This window comes from Tachysurus fulvidraco, chromosome 25, assembly GCF_022655615.1.
Source record: "Tachysurus fulvidraco isolate hzauxx_2018 chromosome 25, HZAU_PFXX_2.0, whole genome shotgun sequence".
Taxonomy (NCBI): Eukaryota; Metazoa; Chordata; class Actinopteri; order Siluriformes; family Bagridae; genus Tachysurus; species Tachysurus fulvidraco.
This window is the reverse complement of record NC_062542.1, coordinates 9,696,630-9,723,843: the sequence shown is the minus strand read 5'-3', so window position 1 is coordinate 9,723,843 and position 27,214 is coordinate 9,696,630. Positions and strand designations below refer to the sequence as shown.

General features: G+C 34.6%; 3 protein-coding genes and 1 long non-coding RNA gene across 5 annotated transcripts; 1 reads left to right on the top strand and 3 right to left on the bottom strand.

The window, feature by feature from the left end:
• Positions 1-1,034: 1,034 nt before the first annotated feature.
• LOC113659991 (GTPase IMAP family member 4) lies at positions 1,035-4,654 on the bottom strand. Of its 2 annotated transcripts, none has more exons than XM_027173145.2 (3): positions 4,500-4,654; positions 1,682-2,460; positions 1,035-1,321 (listed from the first exon to the last, which is right to left on the bottom strand). In XM_027173145.2, the coding sequence occupies exons 1-2, from the start codon at positions 4,528-4,530 to the stop codon at positions 1,688-1,690; spliced, it is 804 nt and encodes a 267-aa protein (XP_027028946.1). In that variant the 5' UTR covers positions 4,531-4,654; the 3' UTR covers positions 1,035-1,321; positions 1,682-1,687. The 2 variants fall into 2 exon arrangements, with proteins under 2 accessions (XP_027028946.1, XP_027028956.1); XM_027173155.2 differs by having other exon boundaries at positions 1,687-2,460.
• A 3,912-nt stretch (positions 4,655-8,566) lies between these two features.
• Positions 8,567-13,172, bottom strand: chmp4c (charged multivesicular body protein 4C). Its single transcript, XM_027173164.2, has 5 exons — positions 12,784-13,172; positions 11,691-11,868; positions 11,020-11,128; positions 9,385-9,517; positions 8,567-9,295 (listed from the first exon to the last, which is right to left on the bottom strand). Exons 1-5 carry the CDS (start codon positions 13,010-13,012, stop codon positions 9,237-9,239), a joined length of 708 nt encoding a protein of 235 aa, XP_027028965.1. The 5' UTR covers positions 13,013-13,172; the 3' UTR covers positions 8,567-9,236.
• Positions 13,173-16,092: 2,920 nt separating this feature from the next.
• zfand1 (zinc finger, AN1-type domain 1) lies at positions 16,093-23,386 on the top strand. Its single transcript, XM_027173129.2, has 8 exons — positions 16,093-16,203; positions 16,403-16,445; positions 16,622-16,661; positions 17,050-17,177; positions 18,538-18,629; positions 19,118-19,239; positions 19,686-19,841; positions 22,708-23,386. Exons 1-8 carry the CDS (start codon positions 16,149-16,151, stop codon positions 22,882-22,884), a joined length of 813 nt encoding a protein of 270 aa, XP_027028930.1. The 5' UTR covers positions 16,093-16,148; the 3' UTR covers positions 22,885-23,386.
• A 1,686-nt stretch (positions 23,387-25,072) lies between these two features.
• LOC125140259 lies at positions 25,073-26,624 on the bottom strand. Its single transcript, XR_007139550.1, has 2 exons — positions 26,443-26,624; positions 25,073-25,454 (listed from the first exon to the last, which is right to left on the bottom strand). It is a non-coding gene; the product is annotated as an uncharacterized LOC125140259 (long non-coding RNA).
• Positions 26,625-27,214: the final 590 nt, after the last annotated feature.

Below are 27,214 nucleotides of genomic sequence, written 5' to 3'. Positions count from 1 at the left end.
GGTTTTATTGCATGTAAGTTGCTTTCAATTTTGTTAAAAGGAGCACGACAAAGAGGAGACGACAATAGATTGGATCACACTTTCTTTTAATCATAGAAATTCTACTGATTGCAAAAGTACAGCACACAGAGAGGTGAAATTATTTAACCTGCTAATGAATTTATATATGAGCAGATATATTAAACTCCAGGTACCATAATACCATATCTTATGATGATTTTTAAAAAAACAATAAAATATAATAAACTCAGCATGTGTCCCTCAATACACCATCAATAAACTTTTCATTAAATAACAGTATTACGGTATGGTACAGTATTATTGCTGCTGGGAAAAAAATTGGATTTTTTTTTTTTTACAACCAGAATTTAAAATAAATACGTCACTTCAGTGGTGTAGTTTGAAATTAACTAACTAATGTAAAAGAAGATATGAAACGAAAGCAGACTCAAACTACACTCTGAGTGTTTTCGGAAGCCTGCACCTAAAGCTACAGTAGCTTCGGGTGACATTTCGCCCACAGCCCGAGTACAAATGTATTTGGAAAGCTTTACTACCAGTTCATTCAGTTCATAATATTCTGCAATGAAAGAGTGTTGGTGATAGAACTGAACAAATGTTTATTCTTAATGTTTACTCTTAAATGTACATTGAAAATTGACAGCTGATAAAACCTGTGCTCCAGGTCCCATATTCATATAACATTTAAGGCTAAATGTAGCTCTTATAGTTCACCCAAAAATGAAAATTGTGTTATTTTTCAAAATATCATCTTTTGTGTTAAACAGAAGAAAGAAACTCATACAGTTTTGGAACAAATTGAGGTTGAGGAAATAACACAATTTTCATTTTTGGGTGAACTATACCTAATGAGTTACATTCCTAGTGAGCTATACATTTAGCCTTAAATGTTATATGAATATGGGACCTGGAGCACAGGTTTTATCAGCTGACTGTCTTTTGTTGCATATAATAAATTGGAATGTTGATAACACATAATCAGTCTTTAATAATGCTCTAAATTACATGTAGATGCATATTTTATGCATCAGTGAGTGTGGTGGTACCTATGGGGTGTCGCTCTAGGATGGGTGTGTATGAGGCTGGGAGGGGGGGGGGGGAATCACAGTATACTCACAACAACAAAAAAAACTACACCACTGTGTCACTTCATGTTTTTAGGTAAATAAATAGTTATTTCCTGTAGCTGCAGATATTCACTAAATAAAAGATAAATCACATCAGAACAAGGAATGTAATAAAGCAGCACAAATTCACTCTCCGGTTCCCATCTTTCAATCAGATGCTCCTTAAATCAAATCTGTTGAAAAATCAGACAGAAGAAAAAGATTTGGGATGATTTTAAAGTTCAAGAAAAATCCAGTGATGCAAGGAACTGTACATTTTATAATAGTAAATAACTACTTTATAACAGCAACTTAAATCCCAGCTACTTATTCAGTTGTTTTTTTTATACGGCAATAAATGCTATGAACTATTCAGTAACTACAGTGACTTCACTATGAGACATCACTAATAAGGGCAAAAAATACTATAGGCATGATAAAGTCTTCATTTGTACAGATCTGTAAAAGAAAAACCCCTTATCTAAACTCCTCAAGAGTTTCCCCACACAGTAAACGGTATTTACAGTAAAGGGCCAAACATTAAAATGCGTTACCTTACTTTAGGGACTCTCAACAGTCTGCAGTGAGCTGAAAGAACAGTTCTCTTTGGGCCGAGCTCCAAGCTCACGCTTCTCTTTCACCTCTTTTGGGTTTGAGTTTTCATCAATAGCTTCAGCTGAATCCTGATACTGGACTTTTGCTTCCTCTTTCATGGGTATGAAGTGCCCGCCCTCCTCAGTTACCATCTCTTCCAACTTTTTAATCAGCTGGGGGACCTGTGTATGCTCTCCGAATGTGTCATTGTTAATGACATGGTATCTTTTCTTGCACTTGTCCAGCACCCACTGCAGTGCACTACCCTGGCGCCGGATGTGTCTCTCAATTGGCATGTTCTTCAGCACCTCAGCCCATGTAAACACCACCATGGTGTGCCTCCACACGGCCTCACCAAACACCACCAAGTTCTCCTCGATTCTTGCTCGGTCCATTTCTGTGAACATGCCTACAGGCACGACAAGCAGGAAAGCATGTGGCCCCGGTGGGCACATACACGGGCTACGAGCCATCTCCTTTTGATAAGCTGTTGGAGTGGTCTGAGCTGAAAACCATCCTGGCGTATCCACAACAGTAAGCTTGCGACCATGCCGCTCTGCATCACGCTTTACAGAGAATTCAGCTGCTCGTTCTAGCCGAAATTCTTCACGCCCCAGTATAGTGTTTCCAGTCAGGCTTTTCCCAGGCCACCGCCAACCCAAAAGGATAAGCCGCAGCTCAGAGAGATGGTTGGAAGCAGCTAATTTTTTTTCCTCTTCAGGGTTAAAATTATCATTACCTGGAAGAAAAAAGGCATTTTTGATGGTTAATGCAAATATGAAGGCATTTAATCATTCAGTTCCTTTTGAAAATCAAATAGTAGTAAGTGAAAAGTGATGGGCTTGATTTGTAATCATATTACTTTGTTATTTATATTTTTGTTACTTTGTTGACTGCCACTCAAAATGAAATAATCATAATCTCAAAATTTGCAAATTGTCTTCTGCTATTAATAATCTGTCAACCAGTGTATCAGGAAAGTATTATGATTAGAGTAATCGCTGCATTAGATGTCACACACATCACTACAAGGCATCCCTGTGTGTATGAAAAAATATTAAGCAGCATCAGTATTTAGGTAGACTATTCATTTACACACTTTCTAAAATGTAGAATCATTTATTCTGTTTATTTCTTCCTTCAGGTTTTTTTTCACAAAAAAATAGAATATGAAACAACACACATCCCTCCACAGCACCAGTGCCACTGTATGTGTATTGCACTGACAACATATACACGCGATTTCAATGCTCTTGAAAAAATCTAAAAAACGTAATTTCTCTCATTAGAAGGCAGCCTCAATGTTTGCCAATTATTGAGATGGCTGTTGTAGTTTACATAGTCATATTAAAATGATTTATTTTGATGGAAAATACCACAAAACAATGTTATTTTCCATATTGTGAGTTTTTTTTATTATGTGCACTTAAGTTGCACTTAAAAAAGTTAATTCTAAATGAGGGAATAATAGAACATGAATGTAGAAAAAAGTCTACATGGGCATCTTACAATTCATTGATAATTGGGTTTTTGATAATTATAGTGCATGACCACTTACTTGGGTGTCTTATATTTAACCTGTATAAATTTATTTGTTTCCTTTACAAGAAATTGTACTCAATGTTTTGTTCTAGGTTTCTTTTATATACCGTCCTTAAATAAAATATATAATGTACATTGCTGTTCTCGTCACTTGGAAACCACTTGCTGTTGCTGAAAATGGCAAAACATGGACAAAATTATAAAGATGTATTTGGACTGCAATCAGTATGATCATTTTATTTACATGTACATACCAGGAAATAAAGCTGGAAGTCTCATCTCATATTAATCTTTTAATCTCAATCCCAAATATCTTTGGTCTACAGCACCTTGCCATTCCAATAATTTCAGAGGGGACTATATGTACATGCAAATAAAACATTTGGACAATAAAATCTGTCATTTTCCCCATGTTATATTTGTAAATATTTGATTTAGCCTACACCACAGGATTTATATTTGACTATTTATTTATTTGTTTATCGTTTAGATGCCCTGATGTAGTCATTTGTTCATATAAACTAGTACTCTAAAATCCTGGTTGAGTAGTAAGTAGTAACATCTCAAAAGGGTTTGACTTGGTCATTCCAGCACCCTGATTTTTTGCTTCTTTAACCATTCGGATGACAATTTGCTGGTGTGGCTGCTGGGCAGACAACCATACAATTGTCAGAAAATATATATCAACCTGACTGTATATAATCATCAAAAATATAATTTGTGAACTGAGCCAAATTTATGAAAGGAGACAACACTCATTTAAAGATAAGGGTAAGAAAATACATTCACAGCCATCAGTAAAGTGAGCTGTATAAGGATGACATCAGCAATAAATAAATAAATTGTAAACAAACACTATTTTAAAGAAAGTAAAGTTAATTATACTGCGATACAAGACTTTTGTTCTATATATTCTGTATATAAATGTGTTATATAAATATCTTGTAAAATTGTAAATATTTAATTATTGCATCTGCTTACTGAAAGAACAATATCAGATAACTGACTCACTACGTATATAATATATACATACACACATATATATATACGTGTGTGTATGTATATAGTATAATTTAGTATGTATATATTTATAATAAAGCTATAAACTCCAGTTCTGTGTAAAACTGTCAGCTGAAACTGAAATGTGTCAAAAACTCACACAGACTATAAACTCACACTGCTTTAAATGTAAACACCATGTGCTAATGTTCTAAAGTGTGTTTCTTTAGCACTCACCAGATGATTCTGTTAATTTGTAAGACTCCATTATGTTGTTTCAGTTCTTTAGGATTTTTTTTAGGTGTTTCTTTATTCTGTACAAAGACTTCCTGTTTGATAGGTTGGTAAAGCGTGTCAGCCTGTAGGAGTGGTTTATTCTCCAAAGAGAACGTTTGGTGTGTTCGATTTCACGGAAGCTGCGCAGCTCGGTACACGTGTATCCTTACATACATAATGTACAAATAATACTGGGGCAGTTTTGGGTCTCTTTGTGAATATTAATTGGAAATTGGTTTGGACTTCCAATAATAAGTATTGCATTAACAATAAAATTAGGGAAGTATATTTTAAAATGATATGAGTTTTAAATAATTTATCCAACAAAGCAATTTTTTTTTACAAAAAATAAAAACTAATATATCAAATTATTGTACATTCTGTAATATAAATACAGAATCTGCATTTTATGGATTTTATATCCATAAATGTAAGTGGTCTGAAAAGAAACCAAACGTTTCATTTTAAGCTGGAAATAAAAACTCATTTTGAAACTTTAAAATGACTTACAAGCCGAAAAGTTATCAGAACTATGGACTTTTACAAGGCTGTTAATTCTTCGCTTCTAAAATAATTGTATTACTCGATAACCTTTATTTGTATGTTTTTTTCTTTCCTTTGTGATATGTTACTATTTTAAGATTTGAATAATATGGCATTGCATGGTTATCATTTGTTACTGAAACCATAATAAAAAAATAATTTAAAAAACAAATAAATAAATAAAAATATGTGCCTGTAGCACACATTTTACTACAGAGAGTACAAAAAGTACAATGCAGCAGATCTTTGAATGAAGTGGCTACAAAAATCAAACATCATGTAGGAAAGATTTAAACACATTGAACTGATTAACTGTTCGAGTTGGTAGAACTATTATACTTACCGGATTTGTCTCAACTTAATACTATAGAGACAAAAACACCTGCACCATGGTATAATAGTCATATTTTGAGCGAAAGTGGAGAAAAACTAAATTTGAGGTTTTCAGAACTGCAAAGGACAATATGTCCAGTTATAGACAGGCTCTAAAAGCTACTAAGGCTTAGATTAACACAGTGGCTAGATTAAAAAAATATATATATATATATGAAAACACAGTTCAGTAGTGAGGGTTTTATGAGATTCTTACTGATAAAATTAAAAGTATCAGGGAAAAAAAATAGTGCAAAATTACTGCATCTCGTGACCCAGTCTCACCTAAAGCTCTACAGTCACAACTACAGTGCTTTACAAGTACAGGACATGACGAGTTAGATAAAACCTATATTCTTGCATGTTTGTCAGATCCTATTATAATTAAATTACTGAAAGAAGTGTTGCCTACAGCTGGTGAACCTCTTCTCAATATTATTAACTCCTCATTATTTTTAGGTTATGTCCCTAAATCCTACAAGTTGACACGTATTAGGCCCCTCATTAGGAAACCTAATTTAGATCCTAACAAACTCTCAAATTACAGACCCATTTCAAACCTTCCATTTATGTCCTAAATACTAGAAAGGTTTGTGTCTGTGATCCTTCTTGCGGAAGAATAATATCTTTGAAGAGTTTCAGGCCACATCATAGCACAGAAACTGTACAAATGACTTGTGCTTAACTTCAGACCAAGACTGCATGTCGGATTTAATTTGGTTTAGATCCTGCCTGCCTGATCGATACCGTTTTGTAGATTCAAATGGAAAATCCTCCAGTTTATTGCCAGTTAATTAAGGGGTCCCTCAAGGATCAGTTTTAGGACCTCTACTTTTCTCAATATAAATGCTTCCCTTAGGAAACATTATTAGAAAGCATGGGATTAGTTTTCATTGTTATGCTGACAATACCCAGTTATACATCTCATCAAAATCAAATTAAATATCTAAATTGTCTACGTTAACAGAGTGTGTTAAAGATATAAAAGATTGGATGACCTGTAATTTTTTATTGTTAAATTCTGATAAGACAAAAATATCACTTTTTGGTCTAAAAACCACTGAATCTCTCACAATTCATTTATCCCTTGTATGTTGATTGGGTCTGTGGAACCCATATTCATAAACATCAATAGTTTTGAAAAACGTTGCTTCCTTGTAAATTTGTTGATTTTTTCCCCAGTCATAACTTGATTTAATTGGATTTTCTTTTTTTATTACATTTTATTAAAAAACAACAAAAAACGAGTAGCATTTAATTAAAAAATGTAATGTAATACAGGTAAAGGGCAAATATTAACCATATATGGTGTTTATATTGCTTGTAATTGGGATGAAGTAAACATCTGTAGAGTATTTTAACATAAAATGTTTTATTGTGTTGAATTAAAAACCTAAAAATGCAGCGGGTCCACCAGACCCACGAACACTGGCTGAGTAACAAAAATACGAACAACATACAAGGGTTAAAGGGATGCACTGCCAGCTCAAAAGTGAAAGACCTGGGTGTTATATTAGACAGCAACATCTCTTTTGAAAATCATTCTTTCTCGGGTCACGGGGAGACAACCCATTACAGGGCACACACACTCTCATTCACTCACGCAATCACACACTACGGACAATTTTTTGAAAATCATATCACCCATATTACAAAACAGCCTTCTTCCACCTTAGAAATATTGCCAAGCAAAGAAACATCCTTTCTGTACCTGATGCTAAGAAGCTAGTTCATGCATTCATGACCTCCAGACTGGACTATTGTAATGCATTACTAGGTGGTTATCCTGCACCTTCATTAAATATGCTACAATTAGTCCAAAATCCAGCTGCCAGAGTTCTTACCAGGTCAAGAAAATATGATCAAAAATATAAAATATAACCCCAATTTTATTATATTTACACTGGCTACCTGTTAAGTTTAGAATTGATTACAAACTAGTGCTTGCTAATCTTATGAACAGCAGATACTATACACTAAATCCTCTCCACTGCTACTGTTTTTCTTCCCATCCAGAGGCATCCAGTGATTGTACCAGCTCCAGTTGTGTTCTGTGTCATGAAGATTTTGGACCTTCACTGAGATGAGGCCAACCATGTGAGGATCCTGAGACATCTAAAGATGTACCAGCTCCAGTTGGATTCTACTTCGTATTCAGACTTTGATGAGATGCCAACTGCATGTGGTCTTTGAGGACAACAACCTCCTTATCAGACTGTATATTTACAATCACACCCTTCACTGTCATCCAAATGAGGATGGGTTCCTCTTAAGGTTTCTTCCTCTTCCATCTAAGGGAGTTTTCCCTTGCCACAGTTGCCTCATTCACCTCAGGCTTGCTCATTGAGGATAAATACAATCACATTAAATAATCATTGAAATTTGAAATCGTTGTTCAATCACATTCAGCAAGTGCCAGTGTCATCTTCTAATGTTGATTCAGCTGCAGATCGAAGACTTTTGGAGGATTATGAAATGCCCATAATTATACTTTAGTATACTATAGTAACATCTGACAAAACACAGGAGCAGCAGACTTTGTAAAAATTAATATTTGTCAGTCTCTAAACTTTTGACCATGGCTGTATTACATCACTTTTTGCCATTTCTGTACTGTTTGCACTTTGTATATTGTTACTACATGCAAGATCATTGGACCTCAATATTCAGTTTCTATCTGAGTATTTTTATATGCACAGTCTAAGGAGAAGCAGGCCAGGTTTTCATTTCACTGTTGTATCTATATTCATAAAATACAAACAGAATATTGACTGTAAAATGGAATGGCATATTAATTGGCATGACTCAAAAAAAAAAAAAAAAAGGTTCTTCCTTTGACTTTTAAGGTCAACAGACCCTTAGGTAAACAAAAATGTCATTTAACAAAAACAATATTTTATAAGCTATATTCTAGCAAGCATTTGCAAATTTGTATATAGGGGTATACCCTATATACAAATTTGCAAATGCTTGATCAAGTGTCATTTAAGTCTATGAATACTACCTTTAAGAAAGTGCTATCAGAAGGCAACAAATATTTAACAAATATCACGTGAGCTTGTTTATCTTATTGCATTGTACTGTACGTTATGAAGAATTGTGAAAAGTCTTACTTCTGATCAGACCCCTTGTGCACTTTATTACATAACAATGAAAACCCCATTGATTAACACGTTTTATTTTATGGCACTGAGAAATTTCACACAAACACAAAGCATATTATGAAAAAGTTGTCATTTCTCTTAGATAAGTGTTTAAAGTAATTACTCTGATTGTTACACTTGTAAATTTATAATTATATATGATTGGTGCATCCACATGGAATAGCTAAATACAATATTTACAAGGTGTCTTTTTAACTGATTGTTTACATTAGACATTGTTTACTACATTTGCTACCAGTAAGAATGCTTGTTTTGTTCATTAACTGACATGCTGTGAAGAAATTGTATTCAAAACTACTTTTAATTGTGCTTAATGAAAATAATCAAGACATTTTGTTTTAAAAATTGCAAAATAAATAATCAATAAAAGAATTAAATTTTTACCTCAATTCTAGTGTCCTTCCTTTATTGTTACTCTGCCCACCAGTGCTTCATTGACATGCTATTTACATGCTATTCTCTACAATCCTTCATTCAGCCGATACTTCAGTTTTACAATAAACGTGCTTTATAATACGTGTTGTCAAAAATGTGGAATTTCATTATGTCCTTTAATCTTAAACAATCAGCATTTTCCCCAAAACCTGTGTGTACGGTATATGTGTGTGTTTTTGGATGACTAAGAAGCCCAGGCTGCTAACATCTTCATATCATCTTCATCCTCCACTCTTTTCTTAGCTGCAGTTGAATAAAAACAAAAAGATCCATTGGCAAAGCTCTCAACATGGTTGTGACAGAATAATTGTGTAAAGTACAGATATTCTTACTCGTATGACTCTTTTGACTAGGTCTCGTGCTGGGCAGTTTGGATGCTGGTACGCTGGGTAGCCTACCCATGTGTTTCATACTTTCCTCAAGTTCCTCCTGCTCCAGCTCTTCCAGCTCAGCCAACAACTCATCCTAAATGTAGTCAGATAAGCAAAAAAATGGAAGAGCAGGAATTGTTTCAGCCAGTCCACATACTTGGAGAAATAAATCACAATTTCCATCTTTCTTATGTACAGTAGTTCTGAATATCTTTGCTTCTGAAGTATGCTCTCTGACAATTAACTATATAATATTCCTTGTTCCTTCTACTATACGCAGTGATTGTTAATAGGCCTAAATGGCTAAAATATACTATCTATCAATAACAACAATAAAATTATTATGTTTGAGCAATACATTATGAGAAATAGAAACAGACAGGCTGCATCTGCAGTCATTCATTTTTTTTTAAATTCTGTAACGCTCTACTGAGTTCATGCCCCAGAATATCAAAAACAGAAAACATGGAAACGATGTAATTTAAAACAACAAAACTAAACATAGAATTAATTGTGTTATTGGCACTTTGTTTAGATAATACATTATGATTATCTGTTGTTAGTTTCTCTTGCAAAAGGACTTTGGGAGATTATGGGGGAAAAGGATGAGACAAAAACCTTATTCTTGGTCATTACGCCTGTTATTGTATTCTACATGCACCTTCTTAGTCACTGCCTCTGATGTACTACAGATGTATTGATGAGGTGGGCAGAAACAGATCAATGGAAATAAACTCAAGGGGGGCATTTTACCCTGTGTAATATATAAATGTCACTGATACATGAATCTACAATCTAAAAGGAAACAACCCCAACACTCTTTTCAATACCATCTGTATTTTTATAGTATTCATTGGTTTGGTCTTTTGGTCTTGTTTACAGAAAAATCCTAAATAAACCACATATGTAAGCCCACACACACACCCTGCCATCCACATGATGTAAGGGAAAACTTGAATCAGCCATTGTAGGCACTTGCAGCAGTTGACAGGGTCAGCATGGGCACTCATCTGGGCTGCACAGTCACATACACAGCAAGATTCAAAGCACTGTGAGTTCTAAAACATTTCTGTCATAGACAGCATGAACTTTTACAGCAATTTGTGCTACAAAAGCTCTTCTGAAAGACAGACAAGATGGGCTAGCCTTCGTACTCCAGGTGCATCAGTGAGCCATGACACTGTCTCTGGTTAACCAGCTATACTTCGTTTAACCAATTTTGAAAGTTACAAACCCCTGCATACCAGGAACACCCTACAAGATTTACTGTTTTAGAGATGCTCTGACCCTGTCACATAGTCATCACAGTTTGGCCCTTCACTCTGATATTTACACTTGCTCATTGTTACTGCTTCCTACACATCAACTTCAAGAACTGACTGTTCATTTGCTGCCTAATATATACCTCATCTGACTGAAAAAAAGTGTTGAGATAATAAACCAGATAATAATTACTCATTCACATCACCTGTCAATGCTTTTTATATTATGGCTCACTGGTATACACTTTTTACACCATTGTGTTTTTGTATTCTGTTCGACATTGCACCATGGTAGATTACATAGAACACATTACTGTTTTATTGATGGTGGTACCTCATCAAACTGATCTCCAAAAGGCTGTGAAATAGCATCACTAATTTCCTGAGCTATTTGCTGCTGCTCTGTGATATCCTCCATGAGAGAGTCAATATTATCCATATCTCTGAAAAAGACAGACAAAAGGTCAAGGTGAATGATCTGACTCTGGGGGAATTCCCAATTGGTAACATTTTCATAATGAATTTAAAATTCACTGTGGTTAATGAATTCACTGTAGGACTGAACAATGTAAACAAAAATATCCTACTGTAATAACAGTACAATGTTTTTGCCATCATATTGCAATTTTTCTTACGCATGTTACAGTTCATTAATTTTTTCAGATGCGTTAATCGTTAATACCCTTGTTAAAAGCCCTAAACAAATAAATTGTATTGAAACTAATTAAGTAGTACAGATTCAGAAACTTGTAAAATTCACAAATTGAAGCTGATCTGGTAGCTTGCTGTGGCCCAACACATTAAGGCAATTTTTTTTTTAATTTCTCACCCATTTTTGATAGAAATAGAATTATATACAAATAAAAAAATATAGCTTTAACCTACATGCATTCTGTAATAAACAAATTAAGGCCATTAATGCAATAATAATGCCTGTGTGTTTACTTGAGATTTACGTATATTTGCATTGTTTTTATCCTGTCACTCTGTTTGAAGGTTTCTTACATCTTCTCATGAACTCCTTTGATTGCTTTAGCAGCCATGCTCATGTTTTTCAGGACCTCAGTGTTTGTATTGGCATTCTCTAGTGCCTCCCGCTGAAACTCGATGGTGGACAAGGTCCCATCAATCTGAATCAGCTGCTGCTCAAGACGCTTCTTCCTCTTCAGAGCCTGAAGTGCAGCTAAGTGGAATAATAACAATAATAATGACAAAGATTGAACACCATAAATTTTACACTTTAAGCCTCTAAGTCTGAAAATGGAGTGAATGTAAAAGTATATTTATTAATGGACTCAAGTACATCCCTCTGGCTTACTTCTTTCCTGTTGAGCTTTTCAGTACATTTACATATTAGAACATATCTTTGCACATCAACAATAAAATATAGCAATTTAAGAATCTAAATTTCTAAACAAGCATTCATCAGATTTTTTTTTTGTTTTTTACAAACAATGAGATATATTTAATGACAAATAAAGGCACTCATTCTTCTACAATTTCAAAATAATAATAAGATTGAACTGAAGATATTTTCTCAGCATTAAATCCACATGTGCAACAAATGTTGAAACTATACCATGGGAGTCACATAGTGCAAGGTGTGACTAAGGTTGGAATTTGAGAAGACTTAACCAGCAGGATGTTTTGGGTGCAACTAAAGGTGTGTGTAATGAGGCACAGAACAGGCTTTTGTTTCAGCAGGGTGTTGCACTCACACCACCTAACTGCAGATCAAAACAATTGAGTTAATAGGCCAAATAAAACCTAGCAGAACATTTTAAAACAATCTTGTTTCTTATTTTGTATAATATTTCAGTAAATCAAATGTTTACAAGAATATTCTATTTATTGCAAGAATAGTTTTGTAACTAACTGTAACTATATTTCCTTGCCAATGTGATGGTACCATCAAGCATACTTTTATAACAATAATATACATCTTTCACAAAAAATGTTTATATAATGCATCTTTCTAATGGAAAACTAATTGTGGTTGAACAGGTCTGGCAGGTTTTTTTTTTTTTTTTTTGAGCAGGTGCCTCAAGACCCAGAAATGTGTGCAGAGAAATGTTAAACTACTAAACCCACGCTTTACCTCTTTTGTTTTTTGTGCCGTTCTTCTTAGCAATCATTAACTCCTGCTCGATTTTCTTCTCAAGATACTCCTGTTTTTTGGTGAGCATCTCTTCGGTCTCGCGCAGTTTGTGAATAGCCTCCTGAGGCGACGGGCCTGAGCGCGAGCGGTGTTTCCCCTTTGAGCTCGAGCTCGACTTACTTCCAGACGAACTCGAAGTCCCCTTAAACAACTTAGCAACTTTACTCATTGTAGCTTCTCGCTGATATCTGTGTTATTTTACCTGTGTGTGTTAATATGAAGAAGGTTTTAGTCTATTGACTGCGGTTAAGAGTTAACATTCCTGACCGTCTACTTTTCAAAACAACGACACACCTGAGTGACGTAGACAAATGATTCAGGGGAGGGCGCACATGATAGTAACATGTTTCTTAAAGCGGCTTTGTTTTCAATCACAACAAAGCAGTAAATATTGTCCTGTGTCATGGGCCTGTTTGTAGCAAAGTTTTTACTATGTAGAGCAGAGGTGTCAAACCTCTGCATGTATTTATTCATAAATATGACAGGCATATTATTCCAGTAAAAATAAACTTAAACTTTATATAAATTAAAATACTTTGCTCTCCATCAAAATATCCCTTGTAAAAATTATACAAGTTACAACTATGAACATGCTAGAAAGAAAATTCTGCTTTTCCGCAAAAGTACAAATAACAAATCAAAACATTTTATAAAAAATAACCTTAAACTTTAAATATCTTTAAATATTTTGCTCTCCATAAAACATAGCTCCTGTCAAAATCATACAGATTCAAAATAAGAGCATGGTCCAATAAACCCTGGAAATATAAATAGAATTTGTGCTTTTCAGCAAAAAAATAAAATAACAAATCAAAACATTCAGTTTTCTTTGCTCCTGTGCTATTTTGTCAGAGCTGGATGCTTGGCATCTTTCTTTGGCAACAGGTTGGTTTAGGTTTGGTGTAAGGTTCTGTGTTGTGGAGATTCTCAGGATGGACTGCAGGTGTTTATCAGTGAGACGACTCTTAAAGTGACGGTGACATACAGCTAAGTATGGTGACCCATACTCAGAATTTGTTCTCTGCTTTTAACCCATCCAAAGTGCACACACACAGCAGTGAACACACACACACCATGAACACACACCCGGAGCAGTGGGCAGTTTATTCAGTTCAAGTTTGTTATAGGACAAATTCTTACAATCCTAGTCCTATAACATTTATCCTATGACAAAAAAGTAAGCCATGCTTGTTTAGAATATGAAACATTCATTTCATATGTAGATCTACACTTTGGGGAAGTCATTATGGAAATTTCAGAACTGTCCTAATATACCTAAATTCACCTTACACTCTACACAAAAATCTTCATCATGTACAAGCAAAATGCTGAAGGAGGGTAATCAGTCCATGGATGTACATTAGTTTTCGTACCTTACTGCTACAATAGCAACAATCATGGCTTTCATATTATATCCAGTGGTGTGGCTAGGTTTTTAGACATTGCATATCGTTTGCACATCTCTTCAGCATCCAATTTGTCTGTGATGCAAAATGGTCACATAATGACATTAATGTATTGGCTTTGCAGTTTCTAATACTCAAGATATGTGAATAAATTACCAAAATAATACCAAATACAGGACCAAATACGATGCAGGATCCAGAAACCAGGCAGGGAAATTCACCACTGACCTTTCACACTCTGGACACAACCTCTTTCAGCTCCTCCCTTCCAGCAGGCACTACAGAGCTTTGTTTATCAAAACTGCCAGACACAGGAACAGTATCTTTCCCCAGGCACCAGACAATCACCCTGATTAACAACCAGAATTATATTCCCTGCATTATCAGAACTGTAATTCATCACATCATCCGTATATGTTACACACACTACTGCTGCTGTATATTGTACAAAAGCATAATATTGTGCAATACTGTTATTTGCACTACCATGCGCTCTCTCACTTTATGTACATAACTGATCAGTCATACACACGTGGACAAAATTGTTGGTACCCTTCGGTCAATGAAAGAAAAACTCACAATGGTCACAGAAAAAACTTTAATCTGACAATCTGGGAATGAAGCATATCAAGAAAAGAACACTGTATCTACTGTGAAACATGGAGGAGGCTCTGTTCTGGGGCTGCTTTGCTGCATCTGGGACAGGGTGTCTTGAATCTGTGCAGGGTACAATGAAATCTGAAGACTATCAAGGGATTCTAGAGAGAAATGTGCTGGCCAGTGTCAAAGCTTGGTCTCAGTCGCAGGTCATGGGTCTTGCAACAGGACAATGACCCAGAACACCCAAAAATGCTAAGAGGAAAACATTGGACTATTCTAAAGTGGCCTTCTATGAGCCCTGACCTCAATCCTATGAGCATCTTTGGAAGGAGCTGAAAAATGCTGTCTGGAAAAGACAGCCTTCCAACCGGAAACAACTGGAGCAGTTTGCTCATGTGGAGTGGACCAAAATACCTGCTGAGATGTGCAGAAGTCTCATTGACAGTTACAGGATTGCAGTGATTGCCTCAAAAGGTTGCGCAACAAAATATTAAGTTGGGGTACCATAATTTTTGCCTAGGCCTGTTCCATGAGTTTATTTTTTTTTAAAAATAATTCCACTGAAGCATGGTTGAAAAGCAATGTCTGATTTTCATTGGTTAACATTTCATAGAATTTTTATTTATTACTTTTGTCAGATTAAAGTTTTTTCTGTGACCATTGAGTTTATTTCATTGGCCGAAGGGTACCAACAATTCTGTCCATGTGTGTATAATCTGTTTGTAATACTCACACTGTCTGTATTGTCTTGTATAGTGTTATGTCTGTACTTTTGAGAGTCACAAACAGCTGGAACCAAATTTCTTGTGTAAACACACTTGGATTCTGAATACCTACAACACTACATTGATAGCATTATGAACAAAAGCTAGATATGATTTATTAACAGTCCACAAATTATAAACCTCTCAAAATGTGATTTAGGGTCCTGGTTGTGGAAAACAAAATGATATTTCAACAGTATTTATGGTTGGTTGTTATTGTCTAATAAACAACCTTTGTCACAACCGTCACAGGGACAGATTACTCACGTAGGGCCATAGAGAGGGAGATGCGACCAAAAAAAACAATCACATAATAAAAAAATTATGAAATATAAGTTACTTTCAGCAGCTAGAGTATTTATTTAAAAATACATAACGATTAAAATAATTGTAACTTAATTTAATAATTTGATAATTACTTTTTATTTGCCCGCTCTGGGTTTATATGCACTTTTATTAACTTTTTATGACTTTTATTTTGAAAATAGGTTTTTTATGGCTTTTATTTTGAAAATAGGTTCCAAGGCGCTCTAAAATGGCCGAATTGGACGTTGGAAAACATTGTGAAATTGAGTCTTGCAAGCAAAAAGGTTGTAACTGATATTTTAAAAATGTTTTTAATGTAAAAGCAGTTTAATTACTGGTCTGTTTGAGGAAAAATAACTAAGCATGTTTATTGTAGTCAGGCTGCTTGTGAGCCAATGATAGTTACTAGCTAACTGTAGTGACATTATCTGTTCAAAACAAACTTGGTTTCTTGATTAAATTGTATTTCTTTTTTCATTTCAGACTTTCTGCCGTTTGTTTGTGATTTCTGCTCAGGGGTGTTTTGGTAAGTCATTCAGTAAAAGTTCATTCATATTTTCCCGTTTTCACTTATTCACAGTGAAGGCATGCAATTGCTTAGAATGATATTAATTATATTAATTCCTAATATTACTTAGGTTAAAAAATAATTACGGAATGGTTATATTTACACGTATTTACTGTTTATTTGTTATCCATTAGTCTTGAACACAGAAGTAGAGATTCACACTCCTGTCCAGAGGTAAATCTGAGTGTTAAAAGAGTTTCTGTTACATTTTTAAATGGTCCCAGCACCTAAATAGTTCTGGTGTAATACAAATCCATTGTGTGTGTGTGTGTGTGTGTGTGTGTGTGTGTGTGTGTGTGTGTGTGTGCGCGCGCATCTCATCTATCTATCTATCTATCTATCTATCTATCTATCTATCTATCTATCTATTCATCCATCCATCCATCCATCCATCCATCAATCATAGCAAATGTTTTCTCTTATAGTCTTATGTCTGTTATGTAAATTCAATTAATTGGACTTTGTTTTATTTACTTAAAATATTTTTAAGAATGCTTAACTTATAAGTATAATTAACTTGATTTTCTCTCTCGCTCTCTTTCTTTTTCTTTTTAAATATTAGATCTCTGTGAGAAGAGGTGTCTTGGACCCAGGGGTCAGTGCATTGTATCCATGCACATTTCAGGACTGCAAAGGCAGGGAGCTTCTACCTGTAATCTGCCAACATTGTCAAAAACAGTTCTGTCTTGTGTATGTCCATTTTTTATATAAACTTTTGAAATTCTTTTCTCTTTATATATCTCTCAGTATATACAGTGGTGTGAAAGTGTTTGCCACCTTCCAGATTTTTAATTTTTTTTGCATGTTTGTTACAAGGTTTCAGATCATCAAACCAGTTTAAATATTAGTCCAAGATAACACAAGTAAACAAAAGATGAAGGTTTTTATTATTAAGGGAAAACAAAATCCAAGCCCACATAGCCCCAAATATCCTCTGCTGAGCAAAAAGAACATAAAGGCTTGTCTCAGATTTGCCAGAAAACATCTTCCTGATCCAAAGACTTTTGGGAAAATACTGTGTTGATGAGACAACATTTTAACTTTTTGGAAGTTTGGAACCCTCCTATGTGGCTGAATTACAACAATTCTGCAAAGATGAGTGGGCCAAAATTCCTCCACAGTGCTGTAACAAACTCATTGCAAGTTATCGCAAATGCTTGATTGCAGTTCTTGCTGCTAAGGGTGGCCCAACCAGTTATTAGGTTTAGGGGGCAAGCACTTCTGTATACAATAATTAGGAGTAAAACTCAGGAAGTAGACACCACTGTATATAATAGTTTCCCTAACCAAATCGTTTATTACTCAAAATCCTGGGGTGTTCTTAGAAAAAAAATTATTACTAGAAATAGAAAGACTAAAGAATTTTAGCATTTATTACCTGATATTTGCATACGGTATAGATGTGTTTAAAAAAAAAAAAACTAAACATGACTTAAACTTAGAGGTAGCTCACCCAATTTTTAGGTGAGTCAGTTAGACTGAAAGTAGGTGTGTCAGATAGACTGAAAGTAAATATTAAAGTAAATATATTACACTTAATATTTGATTGCATATCTCTTGCTGTACTTGTACTAACTGCATCAGGCCAGTGTTTGCTGCCTTTCATCATACCATGGCTTTTTTCTGTTACTTGTCTCCCTTGAAGTAGCGGAATTGAAATGCATGTATAATTGGATTAAGGTCAGGTTATTGACTTGGCCAGTTTAAAACCTTCTTCTGCAAAAGGATTAGATACACTTTTCTGTAAATTTGCAGAAAGGATGTTTCTGCAGATTTTTTTAATTCATTCTGCTGCTATTGTCATGAGATCTATTATCAATAAAGATAAGCAAGCATGCCAACATGCAGAAGCAAACAAGTTGATTCCAGAACTGTTGTGACTCATCATAATCTCCTCAGTCAAATGGTGGGATATGAACTGCAATGTGGATATTTACAGCCCTCATCCACCTGTTGTTATCTGAATGTATTTTCGGAAGGCAGATTTAAAAAAATAAAATAAAAAATAAGCACTTTCCTTCCCATCAGTTTTCTTTTCTTTTCTCTTTAGTCATCGGCATCAGGAAGACCACAAGTGTGAGAAGTTGGAGGCACCTAAACCACGAATGGTGGCAACACAGGAACTTGTACAAAAAATAGTAGGTTAGTCTTAATGTCAATTATATTCACATTAAGTGGGTCATGGTGAGACAACAAGCTACTGGAACCAGTTATTATTGTTTTTGTTGTTGTTAATTTACAATGTCTTGGACTATAATATATATGCTTTTATTGGTATTTTATTTTCTCACTCTTAATAATTGTAAATTGAATGAATATGACATCTCATAATGATAACATTGCTGTTTTACTGTTCTTTTTTTCAGAACACAAAGTATTCCATTTTTTGAATTACATAACACATTGATAACATCCTAACAGTGCTTTATTTATTTTGCTAAATTTTCAAATGTTAGTTAAATTGACTTACTGACTGGTTTAATTATTGATTTAATGAGTGTTGGAATTAATCAAAAATAACTGGAAAGTGTTTAGTGTTTTTATTTTTTACATCCACAGTGGGGCAGTGTAGCATTTTGTACACCTCTAGAAATGTAACCATGTTGAAAATTTCCAAACTTATTTAACAGAATCAAAGAAGAATGCACCAACCAGGAAAGGGAGAAAGGGGGCAAAAAATAGTGCTACAGCTGCTAAAGTTGCCCTTATGAAACTAAAGCTGCATGGTACTGGAGATAAAGGATTGCCACAGGTATTTATACCAGGGTTGTTGCATATTATGTAACTTTTAAAGGAATACTCCAATGTTAAACATTTAAAAATGTATTTTGCTAATGCTCAGTAGACTTGTTCAAGAATTGTCTAGGATAAATATAGAATTGTCTGAGGTAAATAGAAAACAAAATGATTCATCTCAGACACTTTTCACGTTTTCACGTAACCCCCTCATTGATTATTTTAACAGCATGCTGAGCCCATAATTACAATTAGCAATCAACATTTCCAAATTATCTCCATAAAATATTTCTTATTATAATCTTGCATTGCAATGGGTTGTATGAATATTGCTTAAGGGATCTGTATTTATATGTAGAAATGGTCAAAACATTTTATTATATTGTATCGCAAGAATTAACCTTATATAAATTACTTTCAATATGGATAAGGTAAGATTATAAGAGTCAGACATCTCTCCAGACAGAGCGGACATATTTCCAGGTCTTCCTGCCAAAAGGTGTGAAAACATCCAGCCTGCCCATGTTCTTTAGTTCCAAGTGGAGTGTGGGAAAAGTGATTGATTTTGCAGCCGCTCAGGCCAGCCTGCAAAACAACAACAATGTGTTCACAGCCAAGGTAATCCAAATTTTCTTAACACTTCACCTAAACTGGTACTGCAACTTAAGGCAGTATACGACAGGGTTTATGTCTGGTAATATAACATCATTTAAGTGATGACATAATATGGTAATGAGTTGTTACCATTATTTGTGATTTTCATGATTGGTGTCTTAAGGTTTAATGCCAAGATATTTTGTGTCCTGCATTTACGTTTATGGCATTTGGCAAAATCCCTTATCCAGAGCCGCTTACATTTATCTCATTTGTACAACTGAGTAGTTGAGGATTAAGGGCTTTGCTCAAGTGCCCAGCAATGGCAGCAGTTGGATTTTACCTCACAACCTTTTGATCAGTAGACCAGGGTCTTAACCACTGTGCAAATACTTCTGTCATATGCAGATAATTTTTTTGTGTGAAAAAGTGTGAAAAGCAAAGTAATTTGGAGTTTGAAATTTTAATCTGTTTCAAAAAGGCTCTTCTATTTTCCTTTTCAGAATGATTTATATTATTGGACATACTATAAATCTGGCTACAAATAAATGTATTTTGATTTTTTTTTAATTTGAAGTGCTATTTCTAGTTAAATTATAGAATTCATCATTCAAACCTCGGAACCATTGTACATGTATGGATTGATTTTTAAGATATAGTGATCCTGTAGGAAATGTTTACAATGTTACAGATCAGTCATAATTTTTCTTCAACAGAAAAGTCTTCTCTTAAAATGGATCCTTTGTATTCATTAAAAGTCTTGTTAATTCAGAAAAATGTTTGTATCCTTTTAGAGCTTCAGAGTGTATGTACAACATTGAACTTTAAAAAACTTATGTATTTGCAAAATTTACAAAAAAAAATTACAAAATCTATAAAAATATTGCATATAAAAAATTACAGATAGCAAGCCAATACAAATCGGTCATAGTCATGTACCAGTCATTGTGGAAATGAAAAAGGGCAGAGCTGCTTTATATCATTAAAAACTGCTCATAAGATATAGTATTTTTGTCATGATGTTTACATTACATTGCCTAAGAGAGATTTTCTTTAGGTGGCAAGATAGTTTATACTTTATACTATACAGCTTTATGACTGTCATACAATATTTGTAAATAGAGCACACTTACGTAGCTTTTTCATCTTAAAATTAGAAATGACATAAGCTTTCATGACAGCAAACATTATGACTATTATCGGAAACATTACTTATAATGTTAACAGCACTATTTTACTTGACATAAATTTACAAATTGATCTAACCACTTACAGTATGACAATACACATGCATGGGCAAAAGTGTTGGTACTCTTCCATTAAAGACAGTAAAACCCACAGTGGTCACTTAAAACTGACAAAAGTAATAATAAAAAAAAACCCCTGAAAATTGACTAATGAAAATCAGACCTTGCTTTTGAAATGTGGTTTAACAAAAGCATTTGGAAAACAAACTAATGAAACTGGCCCGGACAAAAATGATGGTAGCCTTAACTTAATATTTTGTCGCACAAAACTTGCAATCACTGCAATCGAGCAATTTTTATGTCTAAACCGCTTGAGCTGTATCAGGTTTTAAAGGTGCCTTCTCCAGACTGCATGTTTCAGCTCTTTCCACAGATGTTCAATAGGATTTAGATCAGGGCTCATAAAAGGCCACTTCAGAATATTCCAATGTTTTGTTTTTTTTTGGTTTAGGGTTTGAGTTACCCTAACTCTGTTTTTATCTGTGTGTTTTGGGTCATTATCCCGTTGGAGGACCCATGACCTGTGACTGAGACCAAGTTTTCTGACACTAGGCAGTACATTTTGCCCAGAATGCATTGTTAGTCTTGTATGCTTCAGTTTTGTGTCTGTGAACATAGAGCTGATGTGACTTGCTAAAAAGCTCCAGTTTACTCTTATTTCCAACATTCTCTCAGACGCTTTGTGGTTTGTCAGTATGCATTTTACAATTCCAGCGATCCGACACTCTTGTACCGTGTCCGTGGAGTTCATCTTATGTCCTCTTTGAAAGCTCTCTTCAATTTTTGTCATCAATTTTCCTCTTATGTCCACGTCCAGGCAGGTTGGCTACAGTCCCATGTACCATAAACCTCTGAATACTATGTGCAACTGTAAGATCATAGTACTGGAAGATCAAGTTGCTTAGAGATGGTTGTATAAAGCCTTTACCTTTAACAAGATATATACCTATAATTTTTCTTCTAATCTCCTGGGACAGTGCTGTCTTGCGCATTCTGTTGTCCATGTTCAGTGTGGTGCACACATGATACCAAACAGCACAGTGACTCCTTTTCTTTTAAACTGGTAGACTGTAGAATGACTGATTCCAAGTTTGAAGACACCTGTGATGCTAATTATAAGACACGCTTTAGTTTAACATGTCCCTATGGTCAAATTATTTTCATTTTTTCTAGGGGTGCCATCATTTTCATACAGGCCAATTTCATTAGTTTGTTTTTTTAAATGCTTTTTTTGAACCACAATTCAAAAGCAATATCTGATTTTCACTGGTCAATTTTCAGTAAATTTGTATTTATTATTATTTATCTGTTTCAAGTTATTTCATTGACCATTGTGGATTTTTCTTTCTTTAATGGAACAGTACCAACAATTTGACCATTTGTGTATGACATCAGGCATAATAGGTGTTTGGTATTGTATGTCTCTGACATGACACAGGGTTCAAGGGGTGAGCACAATTTTATAGATTGTAGTTGGCAATATAGGAGCTGCCTTAAACAGTTTAGTACAAATATTTGATTTTTCCTTACATTTTATGTCATAGTATAAATGTATCTACAAAAAGAGAAACATATTTTGAAATTATTTGGTTGTTTTTTAAAAAACTATTTTCTTCTATCTCTATAAAATGTTTTACTTACAGAAACTGCGACTGTGCCATCCTGAAACTGGGGAGGCCTTTAAAATGGATGCATGTCTCCAGTCACTGCTTTCACGTTCTGATTCTCCTCTCTATAATGGCGGCATGGTTATCTTGGAATATCTGGATAATGAGACATTTGGAGTTGAAGATGTCACATCCTACATTTCTTCTTCTTGATCTAAAACTTCTAATGTATAATTAATTCTGTAATAATTTGGATCAAATATGAACTTTTTTCTCTTATACAGTCAAGTTCATGTACTGTTTCTGGCCACAAAGACTGATTGTTATCAGGTCATCTAATATCTGTAAAAAAAAAAAAAATGAAAAGAAAGAAGACTTGCTTAGCGATTAAGCCCAAGTTACCAGACCAAATGAGATATGACCTAGATGACGGATGAAGTTATATTTTTAGAATTTAAGTTCACTGAAAAATTTATTTAGATGTGATGGTGCCTGTGTTGAGGAAAATGACCCAAACTGGCTCTCATCTCAAAATGATGAATTCTATATTACATGGTAAACCATTTCAACATCTATACATAGCATCTTTTGATTATCAATCATTGTTAAAATTCAGGGGCACTTCCAATATCGCAAGATATACAGGACTCTTATGTTTTCAGTACATGCTAAGAAATTCTGTAATGCTATAAATAAATAATTTAATAATGACAAATGTTTAGCTAAATATAACTATATCTGTAGAATTTGTCACAGTATTTGTTTTTGCAGATAAAGAATAGAAAGCCTTTATTGTTTATGTATAGCCCTGCCTACCACACAATTTGGAGTGCTGCTTCTATCTGCCAGACATATAATATTTCAGAGTCCTTGCTTTTGCTCATTAAGACAAATACTGTATTACTTATCGGTCCAAAAACCAATACACAGAAGCTCTCACAATTTAACTTCCACTAAGAGGGATGTATTGTAACTACTAGCTAAACAGTGAAAGATCTGGGTGTTGACTGCAACTTGTCTTTTGAAAATCATATCTCCCATATTGCTAAAACAGCCTTCTTCAATCTTATAAATATTGCTAATATTAGAAACATCTTATCTGATGCTGAGAAGCTACAGTCGTATGCAAAAGTTTAGGAACCCCTGACAATTTTCATTTATAAATATTTGGGTGTTTGGATCAGCAATTTCATTTTGATCTATCAAATAACTGAAGGACACAGTAATATTTCAGTAATGAAATGAGGTTTATTTGATTAACTGGAAATGCGCAATATGCATCAAAACGAAATTAGACAGGTGCATAAATTTGGGTATCCCAACAGAAAAATCACATCAATATTTAGTAGAGCCTCCTTTAGCAGAAATAACAGCGTTTAGATGCGTCTTATAGCCTGTAATGAGTGTCTGGATTCTGGATGAATGTATTTTGGACCATTCCTCCTTCCTCCTCTCCAAGCATGGACAGCCCGCTTCAAATCACCCCACAGATGTTCAGTGATATTCAGGTCTGGGGACTGGGATGCCATTCCAGATCATTGTACTTGTTCCTCTGCATAAATGCCCGAGTACATTTTGAGCAGTATCTTGGGTCGTTGTCTTGTTGAAATATCCATCCCCAGTGTAACTTCAACTTTGTGACTGATTCCTCAATATTATTCTCAAGAATCTGCTGATATTGTGTGGAATCCATGTGACTCTCAACTTTAACCACACTCTAAAAAATAAAACGCTGGCTCAACTTAAAAAAATTAAGGTAACAATTTGCATGCATCTTTTTAAGTAGCTTCAACTCAGTCATTATTAAGTAGATATCATGTACCTTTTATAGTTAGACTAACCCAATTTGTTTAGTACAACCAACATGATTTGACTTAACCTCTAAGAGCTTAATTAAGTTGAAACAACTTAATTTTAATTTCAAAGTTTTGCTGATATTAAGTGGTCAAATTACATAATTTAAGCTATTCTAACTTATTTATTTTTATTCCATTCTACTTAGATATGTCCTTGCAAATTGTTACCTTAATTTTTTTGAGTACAAGTAACTTATTTCACTTCAGTCAGGAGAAATAACACAGCAATTCCAGTTTTATGATGAAACTGGTTTATTATAAAACCAATGTCAACTTATGTACAAGAAGAGTGCTTTGACAAAACAATGCTTTGACAAAAAGATAATTATCCAGGACTAAAGTATTTTTTTCAAGTAAAGTCAAGTAAAGAATCAAGTATTTTTCTGGTAGGTACATATCAGAATAAAATAAAATAATAACAATAAATCACAGGGAACGTGGAAAATGAATTCCTACAACAGACACAATTGTCAGCTTATTGGGTCCACCTAGCTGAAATTAAAAGTTTTCTTCCTTTTTTTTTTAATTTTTTGCAAAGTATTAATTTTTACCTTCATCACATAAACTACAGCCGCCATAAAGTCTCAAACAAATACAACACTGTAACCTTCATGTAAAAAATTGTCAAAATTACAGCTTCTGTATGTGTATGCACAACAAAACTTTTACATGTAACATTTCAGGAATACAACAGTTTATTGTTTAAAGACATTACCTTCGGCCTAGCTTTCAGACCATCCAGCTCAAGAATTATTTTCTGAAACACCTCAAAAGTATTTTTTAGTTCCTTTGGGTAGCTGAGGTTGAGAGCATATACCAGCCCTAGCAGGGCACAGGCTCTGGATACACCCAGGTCTTGCAGGACTTCTGTTCCCTCAATAATAATACTGCCGTTGGCTGGGTCAAAATTTGTGGCACCTCATCATCCTAAGTAGATCAAAATCAATGTCAGTGTTTTAAGTCAAGGAAAGGAACAGGACATTAGACACATGAGTTAAATCTTAGGAGTTAAAACTTACTACACATGAAAAATTGCAAACTTAAAGAAATGTCAGCTGCCTAACCATCAAACATAATGCTGCAGATTGTATATGAAAGAAAAATAAAAACTCGAATGTTGTAATGGCAAATTTACAAAAAGCTCAAGGTTTACAAGGTTACAAGATGGATCAACTGTGAAAACGTGACAGCAGATAAAAATGGCATGCACACACATTGTCATGTTAGGTATTGTGCTTAAATTAACTTGTTATTAGTTAGCTATTTAACTTGTTACAGGTTTATGTATGTATGTATGTATGTATGTATGTATGTATGTATGTACGTACATGTATGTATACATACTGTATATATGTGTGTGTGTGTGTGTACGTATGTATGTATGTATATACATGTATGCATATGTGTGTGTGTGTGTGTGTGTGTGTGTGTGTGTGTGTGTCTTAATCAACCCAGTGTAAACTTTAAATTCGGACGACACTAAACATATTCGATATCAATTAACATCATTTAGCTGCCACTGTAAAACAAAACATAATGCCTATTTTGAACACACTAGCTAGCTAAACGTCTATTAACTTTAGAATCGATGAATTAGCTTAGCTCAAACTGTCTTTTCAGTTTAGTGTGTGACAACAACGATTTACTTAAGTAAAGTTTGCCGCATTCATTTTGTTTCATATTTAGGATTATATGTATTTTGTCCACCGTGGAGGAAAGTTTTTGAGGAAAACGCGGTTGTAGCCGCCTCACTACATTACTACGAGAGAAAAGAGGTGTAGCGTTTAGCTCAGGAGTTATTGACTCGGGAAACTCGAATCTGTGAATCTGCGGACAACTTTACTTAAGTCAACGATTTTTTGTGCATACAGTTGGTAGCTGCTGAGATTAAAACAAACCAAAAATATTAACTTACCTATATAGCCTCCAGACTGCTGCTACTTATGTACAAAGCTCTAAATGGTTTAGCTCCCATGTATCTAACTAGTCTTCTAACATGCTACAATGCTTCACACTCTCTGAAATCACAAAACTCAGGACTTCTGGTAGTTCCCAGAATATCAAAATCTACTAAAGGTTGCTTGCAAATGTGCGGGCCCTGATGAACATACGACTTTGCCTCACAGTTCACTGAAACAAGGCTCAAAGGTGGCATACTGAACAATGCAAGTTGGTTGCCACACACTTCAGGAAGACAGAAGATGCAGTTTCCTTACTGCAAGTGTTAGGTCTGACAGTGACCCAATGGCAGCAAGGTACTGTTTATTAGCTTGTGTCCAAGATCATCATTGACCTACCACTAAACAGGCAGGTTAATGTTCCCTGTGGCATCTGCTTTCATCTATGAAAAGAGCATGGTGGCAATAACAGACCTGCAAATTCTGTTATTCTCTGGCCAAATTCTGACAGTTTGGTCAGAAACATACACATTAGAAGCCTGCTTACGGTCATTTTATAGGTCTCTGGCTGTAAATGCCCTAGTCCTCGTTTTTTTAGTCCGTGTTTTTCCTTTCTGCTCTTGAAACTAACTTTCTTGCAATTTAAGGAGGAGCTAGACTAACTGAGCAATCTGATTGCCTCATGCTTCAAAGCATTCATGATTTTGGTGGTTTTGCTGTTCCCCAACCAGTTAATATTTAATGAACTATTACACTGATCTTCAGCCTCTTCATTTGGCTGTTCTTTGT